We start from the raw sequence: 9,736 nt of genomic DNA, 5'->3' as shown, positions 1-9,736 counted from the left end.
AGGAAGCTGGAAAAGACAACTGAGCAACATGATGGATGCCTTCCGGGGGAAGAGTTCCTTCTTGGTGAGCCCTAAGCATTGCAATAGGGTTTAGTTCCATGAAGGGGTTGGTCGCTTTTCATAAAATTCTATTCGTGTGTAAAATTTCAGGTCTTCATAAAAATTATGCTAAAAAGGGAAAGATCTGGGGTTTTGTTTAAAAAAAAAAAAAACAATTAAAAGCGCAGACTTGGCATAAATAGAATACTTGGTAGACTTCCCCTTCAGAGAGCGAGTGAAAGAGAACCATCATGTAAACCCGGAGCTCCATGGCTGCCTCCCGCCAACTGCTTAATGCAAGCTTGATGAGCACAAGTGGCTCTGGCTTTGGAAGTCACAGTGCTGGCGGGTGTTCATGCCAGGGGGTCAGTGCTCATGAAATTTGGGTGTGATATCTCCTGGCCCTTTTTAAAGCGCTGTGTATGTGTGTTTGCATCTGGGGACATCAACTGCGGATTGATTTGATCCAATTTTCTCTTTGCACCAAACACATATAAAACATTACAACTCTATAAAAGTACAAGTGCAACTTGTACATCTGAAGTTTGCAGGAACTATGTGAGCAAATCCTATCAAAATAGCTATCTCATATGTATAAACAGCATTTGTTTTTAGAAAAACAATATCATAAACTGCAGAATCTGTACAAAAATATAAAATAAATTTGGGCAGCAGTTTCTAAACAGCCATGTAAATGCAACACTTACGAGGAGTAGTTAATGCCTCTAAAAAGGCTTAATTGCCAAGTCAACCTATACAGGGCGAAAATGCCGGAAAAGGTACTGAGATTATCTAAATAATATATATATATATTCTTTTTGTTTTTTTACCTCTTGCAATAAAACTTATAGAAAAAATAGACAAATATGCACATGCAATTTACAGCTTTCCCAACTTATTCCTTGTGCTTCACTTGAACTGTTTTTGTCATTCAACACAGCCACATCGTCTTCAAACGTATTCTTTCTTATTCCCGGGTAGCAGGTCTCTGAGGAACCACTCAAAAAAAAGCGTATTAAAAGTGGTCATACTTGGATGAAGGCACTCCAACTCTGCTCAAAGCAAAAACTAGTGTGATCCTTTTGTAGAATGTTCTTCTCAGAAGAAGGCAAGCAAGGGTGCATGCACAGTGCGGAGAGCTGTCGGGGTGCAGGGGGTGGGGTGGGGTGGGGCGCAGGTGCGGGGGCCCCGGGGCTCAGGACCCGACCAGCACCTCCATGATATGGTCCAGCTCGGTGAGGTCCATCTTGAAAGGCTGGCTCGGGGCGACAGGCTGGCTGCTGTAGGGGGCCAGCGTCTTGAGGAGGTCATCGGCCGACACGGGGGACATCTTGGAGGCGGTCCCCGACGCGGACGTGCAGGGGTCGAAGTCGTACATGGACGTGTCAATGTCGGCGAACAGGATGTCGTCCAGGGTCAAGTCTGTGAGGAAGCCCGTGGACGCGGTGATCTCAAAGTTGCCAGGCAGGGAGTCCATCAGTTTCGGGTCCTCGGGCCGGCCGCCGTCCTGCAGCCCCTCGGGTCTCTGAGGCGCGCCGGGCCCGCCGGAGGAGGAGTCCCCTTTCGGGCCGTCGGCCTCCGCGGCCTCCGTGGAGGTAGATGTGGGACAGAGCTCCTCGATCTCGTCCAGGGCGGAGGAGAAGCTGTCCTTTTCCGGCGGGAGGAGGGCGGGAGGCGCGAGTCTGGCGGCGGCGGCCGGCGAGGAAGTGCAAAACGTGTCTGGGTCGTCGTCCTCGAGCAGCGAGGCGGGGGTGAGGCAGGCCTCCAGGGCCGCGGCGCCGCCCAGCTCGCAGGGCGCGGGAGCGGGCTGGCTGAAGGCGGGCGGCGCCTCCCGGGCGCTGGAGCCCAGCGGGTCGGCGGCGGCGGCGGCGGCGGCGGGCGGCGAGGAGGCGGGGAACGCGGGCCGCAGGCTGCCCTCCTGCTTCAGCTCCTCCTGGATGCGCCGCAACATGTTGTTGATGAGCACGGTCTTCTGCAGGCTGGGCTCGGTGAGGGGCCTGTGGTTGTAGAGCTTCATAAGGGAAATGTTGAAGATAGTCTGGCGCTGTAAGGTGTAGGACACCTTGGACGGACCGTCTGACGGGGACACGATTTTGCCTTCCAGCCCATCTTCATGCTCGTCAAACTTCCGTTTTCCTCCTTTCCCCAACATATATCTGCCAAGGAAGAAAGGAAGGAGATGGAATCAATCCCACAGAAACGAATTCCACCCGCCCCCCTCCCGTTTTCAAAAAAGATGCCGATTTCAGAGGTCAAGACTCAGGACATGAGTTCCCTGTCCGGGGCTGGGGGCTGGTTTACAACAGAGGAATTCATTGGGAAACCTACCTTTGTGTGGCGGTGGAGCAATTTTTATCACTGGGTAGTCTATTGAATGTATTTCTTGAGAAATGTGTACGACACAGACAAGTTAAACATTACCATGGAAACCGTGATTTTTACTTTCTCGCTTGTGTGCCTGTGCCTACCTACCCTGTTACCAAGCAGGTTCAACTTCCCTCCCTCCAACATCTCTATTTTTAAAACCCAAGAAAACACTGACAATGCTATGATCTAAACAGGTAAAGGTGTCATAGATTACAGCTTGAACACACCTGGAATGATGAAAAGAACACAGTTGGAAAAAGGGGAACATGGACAGTTTTGGTAGAACTGCATATGCTTTCAAAACACTGCCTTCTTCCCCATCACGCACAGAGCCTTTCTGACTGTTCGGTGACATGTGGTGAAGGGCTTAGGCTGTATTAAATGACCACAGTGATGGAGCTGCCATCCCTTTTCTGTCAAGAATCAAGTGGAGGATTTCCCAACCCAAGTTTTTCCATGGCTAAGTTTCATCATAGGCTGTCATACCTGAGTGCAACTGGACTAATTTAAAATAAATTTGCTGTGATTATATGTATTGCTGTTTGGGTACTGGGTACATTTCTTAAAATACCTACTGTGATTCCTACAGCGACCTCCTATCTCAGACCCTGAGCACTGGGGAACGGGTTTTAACTCCTGCCCACCTTGCCTGATATGGCAGCCTCCTCATGTGCTCTGTCCTGATTGAAGACACCCCCAAATGCCTGTGCTTTCTGGAGAGCAGCTGGCCCTTCCTCTCAGAACTTCAGCATCTAAAACAAGCAATCACAAGTCCACCGGTCTGTGTCTCACAGACCCCACTTTATAACCATTTAACCAAGAAAGCTGTCCTCGTGTCATTCAGACCAGGAGACATGATTCTAATCAAGCTAGGCCCGTGGCTTGTTCCTTCCCCCTCTCCAATGCTTACCCAGAGGGGCGTGTTAATGCTCTCCTCAAGGCCACTCACTCTTTTTCATGATGTCACATATAAGAAAGTGCTTTGCAGTTACCCAGCATTTTTTTCTAAAGGTGACTTGTCTTTTACTGAATGGCCTCCTTTAATCCTTTAACTCACCCGGCATTTAGGCTGTCTTGGGCACTATGCCAGAAAGTGGGTCATCCCGCACAGGACTAAAGCCTGGTCTTCAAGGGGCTGAACAACTTATCCTACACTTCATTATCATTTTAAAGTAGGAGTCTCATCCTAAAGGGATAAGGCTAACCATAATAAAACTTCCTTCTAGGGCTTTGTGGAAGGCGGCCAGGCATGCAGGTGGACACAGGGCCTGGCACACAAGTCCCATTCTGGGTGGCTGCCTTCATGTGCCTCAGTCTCCAGCAGAGAACGAAGACAACTGCAATCCATCAAGTCAGAATCAGCCTGAGACTTGGTTAATGCTCATAAAGAATGTGGAGTTGCTTATAGGAAACACTTCCCCCCACTTCGTAAACATTAAGAAAATGGCTGTCAATCACTAGGACCAAAGACCAGTCCCATAATTAACTGTTCTCTGAGGCAAAGAAGGTATGATAGTAACAAAGGGCTTATCTAGTGCTTCACATGACAGCAACATTGCCTACTGCTCAGTGCTGTCTCATTTGTTTATACACTTTGCATAGGAGATTTCCTATCTAAAGTATCTGTGCCCATTTAAACCTGAGTGTGAATCAGAGAGGAGGTGACTTCATTTCATAATACAAAACACTTTCTACTTTATCCATCAGAAGTACTCCCGGACAGCTGTATTTTGAAACACATAACTGTATTCAAGTATATACCATTTGTATTTGCTTACAATTTAAGCATTTAATGCCAATTCCAGAAAAACTCCACTTTCACCAAAGGAAAAAAAAAAGTGAAAGTGAAGCTTGCTTAGTTGTGTCCAGCTCTTTGTGACCCCATGGGCTATACAGTCCATGGAATTCTCCAGGCCAGAATACTAGAGTGGGTAGCCTTTCCCTTCTCCAGGGGATCTTCCCAACCCAGGGATCAAACCCAGGTCTCCCGCTTTGCAGGTGGATTCTGTACCAACTGAGCTATCAGGGAAGCCCTACTTTTACCAAAGAGCTTACCAAATGCATTTAGCTATCATATAAGGCAGTTATATAACCTATGTTATACACTATAATTTGAATGTACCCAATACACCCAAGTGTGTGTGAGTACACAAGTGCACGTGCGTGCGCACACACTCTCTCTCTCTTAAAAGTGTTTCTCAAAGTGTGATCCATAGATGGAACCAGTCTGCAAACTGTTACTGGTTCACAATGAGGTAAGTAGAGAATTCTATACTGCTTAGAAATTTTTATGGCAGATTTATAGAGTAATTATATTTTGTAAATAAAACTTTTTCAAATGAGGCTTCTATTTTTATATCCTTGTAACTCATTTCATTTTTCCAGTATTCTGTCAGGTTTTACTGAAGTATTAGTCCATAAAGGAGAAAAAACACAAACAAGATGGTCTTTCATCACAGAAAGTTTGAGAAGCACTATCCCAAAATGTAAACCAAACACATGCCTCAAAACAAGTATGTAAGCTCATGGGTACTTTAAATGTTTACTGGCTCTCTGAAGGAGCAGTAACACTCAGGAAAGACAATGCAGACGTTTCCTTTCTTTCAGTCATTCACACAGAACTGTCTTTTAAAGACTTGTTACCAGGAAGAAAACAACAGGACTTTTTCAATAACTCACGTTTCTCTAGAAATACTCACCAAGCACATAGAACTTAACTATTTAACAAGCATGTGGTACTACAGGCATGGTTAGCCAAATTCTCATGGCTGAGGGAGATCTATGGAGATACTTTTCGGAGAGATTTCAATGTGAGAGGCACCTGATTTCCAATTAGAATAATCTAGCTGGTCATTATCGACTCAATGATAATTGAGCAAACTCCGGGAGACACTGAAGGACACGGAAGCCTGGTGTGCTGCAGTCCATGGGGTCGCAAAGAATCAGACATGACTTAGCAACTAAACAACAACAACAACAAAGCTGGCCACAGCTCTGTGATGCGATATGGACCCGAGTGATTTAGGGAAAGCCTGATGAGACATCTGTAATGCTGTCTTGAAGGGGAAGGAGGAGGACCTGGGTAAGCCAAATCCGTGAGCAGGAACAGACAGACGAACTGAATCTTGGATGTTTCTCAAATGTGTAAATAAGGACCCGTGATAGAGTATCTCTCAAAGCAGGTTTGGCTTCATTTTTCTATTTCGTTTTATGAGGCAAACTGCTCTACACACCCAGTAAGACTGCAAAGTGCACACAATCTTGATTTGTAATCTGAACTCTATCTACATTTTTACAAAAAGGAGTGAAAAATGACATGCTAAAATCTAACCCACATTCTTATATAGAACATTACATTTTTTTTAATTTAAAATTTGTTAAAAAAAAAAAAAGTTTTCCCAAAGTTTGCTTAACACCCTGTTGAGAGAGTTCTGTCTGCCCACGTTCAGAAGAGGCCTCCAACTCCTGGAAGTGGGAGGGAAGTGAGAAGGACCTTCACTCGGAGCTGTGTGAACACGGAGCAGACACGATTCAAAGACAAGACAAGCCTCTCAAAAACACGAGGGCCAGGCTGCCCAAAGCCTTTCCTCAGGCACTTCAAGACAACAGCAGTAGCTCTCCAGGCCACTGGAGAGGCACGTGACCTTTTAAAAGGCCCCACTTGGCTGCAGAGTGAAGATGGAGCAGTAGCTGGAGGTCATTAAGGGCTTCAAGGTAACGGGTGGGGGTGGGGGGCTGGCAGGAGGTGTGTGCTGTTCCTGCATGAGAGGCCCCTTGGAGTGGAACTGGACACCGGAGGGTAGCCTGAAGTCCCTGAGAGAGGAGCTTGTGACAACTTGGTTTCCAGGCTACCCGGAGGCTCAGCACCTCACTTTGCCCCCTCCCTCGACTTGTGAAGACCCAGGCCCAAAGCCCATGTCTTCTATCCAGTCTTTCAGTCGAAAGCCCAAAGGGGCTGGTTAGAGACTCTGACATGGAGGAGTGAGGTGGGTGCTCCCTCCCTTTCCTGTCCACCTAGAGGAGTCTAAAACTAACCACAGTCACTCTTTTTAGAATATTCACTGGCTTTTAATATACAGTTCAAGATAAAATACCTTCCCTCCCCAATAAGCTTGTTAGAAACAAACCCCTAACATTCTGATTTGCTTAACATAAATTTTGGCAAGTATTAACTGCAGCAATCTAAGTTTTGAAAAGAGAGAACAAAAACTCATAGGGAGGAATACTTATGAACACTTCTCTGCGGGAGTTTTCCAGGAAGTTTAATAGTGAATAAAACTCTCCAGATATCAAACCTGGCTTTCAGTTGAGCCACTTTCACTAGGAAGGACCCTCCCTCAAATGCTACAAATCTGCCCGGGGCAGATGGTCAACAGTAACGTCACTAGGCGATTCCTCAGAAGAGAAAGAACCAGAGAAGCAGGAAAAGATATTATTTGGGGGTTTGCAATTCCAGATTCTAATGACTCCCACAGCCAGGAGTCAGAGATCAGTACAGACTAGGTGACTGGAGGGAGACTTCCAGAGATAGGATTTGAGGTTTATATTTAAGGCAGGATTGCCTCTCAGTGTACGTGTCCCACCCCAGACGGTAAGCTGTCTGAGGGTTTTAGACAGTTCTGTTCATCTCTGTATCCTCAGGGGCAGTCCCCGACACACAGAAGATGCTTCAGAAATAGCGGCTGGATGAATAGTAAATGGAAAGAATGAGAAAAGACATTGAGGGATAGCCAGAGAAGGACTGTAAAACAAAAACAGAGATGAGTCTTTGGCTCTGAGTGTAAACTTGGCGTGAAGGGAGGGTATGACCAAGGGGAAGGTTGAACGAACCTCAGAGGGCACAGCTGTACAGGGCAGGTGTTAAGTAAGGAGATCTGTCAGGACCTGAGGCACTGAGGGTGGGCAGAGCCCACCTGCATTCAGAAAGATGTGCGTGCCTCTCTCATTCTTCAGTTGTCAAACTTGAGTGAGCATCAGATTCACAGAGGGGGCTTGGTAAAAGAATGCTCCCCCCACCCCCTACTCTCCCAGATTCTCATTCATTTGGTCTGGTGTGGAGGACCGAGATCTATATTTTCAGCAAGTTTCCAGGTGATGCTGGTCTAGGGACCTCATTTTGACAACCACGACTTCCTTTTTCCCCCATCCAGCTATTTCATATTTAAGCCTGAGAATACCTTTACTCAATTAAATCTGAGTCTAAACTGCTTCCCTATTTGTGCCTAAACAGGTAAGGAAACAGAATGAGTAGCTTTCTGATGGCAACTGACATCAAAAAAGACAGACTACATGCAGAAGTAAGATGTCCTAAGCTCAATTTTAATGATAAAACTCAGTTTCTCAGACTGATACATGTGATACCACCAGCTCACTGGGGCCTAGGTTCTTCTTGCTGTGATCAGAGTGAATGGTAGTGAGGCCCAGTGTCCAAAGAGAAACTTAAATAGTACCCATGTGCTAAAAGGAGCATTTCATAGCTTTTATATTTTTAAAGCACTACAGGAAAAAGACGCAAACATTTAAAAAAAAAAAGAAAAAAGAAAAAACAAGCAATCAAAATAGTTCTCTTAAACTCGGTGCTTTTTCAATTATTTTAAAGCTATGTCTTAGAAAAACTGTTTACAACACTGTCCTTTAATATTATTTGAACTGTCAAAATAAATGTTACGATTTTCTTTTTCCCCTCCTTTTTTTGTTATTTTAATAATACAAACACTTATGTCGAGGGCTGACTTTCAATAGCTCGCAGCAAGAGAGCTGCTTTGCTCCATACAAAACCCTAGCCCAAAAGGCTGTCTACAAACGGCTGAGCACCAGGTTCCCCACGAACTAATTATGATTTTAAAATTAACAATATTAAATCCACTTTTGCAAACCACCACTTCTGTCATCCCCACTAACAACAACAAAACCCACTGTTTTAACCTGCAGCCTGCTGTGGCCACTAGTGCTTCCTAGAGGCCCAGAGCCTGGGGGCCACTGACTTGATAGGAGCACGGAGGGGCTGTGCGCGACCCCTGAGGGCAGCATCATCGCTGGGGCTTATGAAAGGCCAAAACTGGGAGCCTGCCCCGGCCCACCATGGGGGCTGGCTTTCTTACTCAGTGGCGGGGTCAAAAAAAGATGCAAAAGACTTTAACTCAGTTTAGCCCCCCAAACAGAAGGAAAGCCCTCCAGAAGGAAAATCCTACTCAGTATCCAAGGGAATAAATGCTGCAAAAGGTGTTTTAAAAGAAGGTCAGGATTGATAGCTTAGTTCCAATTTCTGAAGGGAAGAAATCACTGGGGAAGCTAAGACTGACCATATGATCAAAGAGGCAGCCAGGAGGGGCAGCAAGCGGCCAGCACACCAGGGCAGACGTGGAAACAGCTCCCAGCTCCGCACCACCCGATGCTCACAAACACTCGTTTGTCCACACACAGAGGCAGGGCACACGGGGGAATCCTGAAATTTATTACTTTAAAACACCTCAAGGCTGGATGGTTTGTACCTTGTGTACATTTTCAAGAGCTTGTTCCAATTTCCTTTTGGACCAGTAAGTGACAAGTAGAAAGCCAGGGTGTTCCTTTCTCAGGAGTGTAGCGGGCTTCACGATTAAGTGACATGTCTCAACAGTCAGTTTACAGGGCAGAGCTCAGTCCTGGTGTCTGCCATCAGGGGAGGGTAGTTCCTAGTGCGGCCCTGGGCTCCCCGGGAGCGGGTCTCACTCTACGTCCTCACCAGGCTGAAGAGGCTGGCGTCTGCTGTTCGATGAGCCGCTGGCCTGCTATGCCCACGTCACTAGTTAACAGCTCTCAAGTGAAAGGCTCAGTCCCGGGTCTCCCCAACCACACCGTCCTGTGTGACTGCTGGTGACTACGGGCTGCTGAAGGGTCCAGAAGTGCCCGTGCTAACACTAAAAACCATAAAAACGAGGCGTTCACAGTAACGCTAATGACTCAGAATGATGACTTTTCCTCACAGAGCTACCCAGTTTGAAGAAAAAAGAAGCTATGATGTGTGACGAGTGTCTTCAAGCAGGCTAGCAGAAGCTATTTCCTCATTCAGACATCCTGAGCTGCCAAACCCAAAGTTAAAGTCCTGTAAATGGAAACACGCGCACACTTTCAGTTTCTTTCGGGGGCAGTGGAAGAAGAAAGAAGTTGCCCCTGGCAAAACTACTGAGTGGGTGACAGTCTCTCCAGAGCAGGAGAGAGGCTGGCTACAAATGCCGGTGAGAGAACTTCTGAAACACAGAATATTCTCATCTCTCCCCTCTGACACCTGCCTTAGGGTGTGCTGTGGGTCCTGCTCTTGAGGTGGTCCAAGTGGAGAGCCCCTGCTCCTGAC

General features: G+C 46.6%; 1 protein-coding gene across 1 annotated transcript; it reads right to left on the bottom strand.

The window, feature by feature from the left end:
- Positions 1-1,234: 1,234 nt before the first annotated feature.
- Positions 1,235-2,191, bottom strand: SERTAD2 (SERTA domain containing 2). The gene has a single exon (XM_068985664.1). It carries the CDS (start codon positions 2,189-2,191, stop codon positions 1,235-1,237), a length of 957 nt encoding a protein of 318 aa, XP_068841765.1.
- Positions 2,192-9,736: the final 7,545 nt, after the last annotated feature.

Source organism: Capricornis sumatraensis, chromosome 1, assembly GCF_032405125.1.
Source record: "Capricornis sumatraensis isolate serow.1 chromosome 1, serow.2, whole genome shotgun sequence".
NCBI classification, from domain to species: Eukaryota; Metazoa; Chordata; class Mammalia; order Artiodactyla; family Bovidae; genus Capricornis; species Capricornis sumatraensis.
This window is presented reverse-complemented; position numbering and strand designations above follow the sequence as displayed.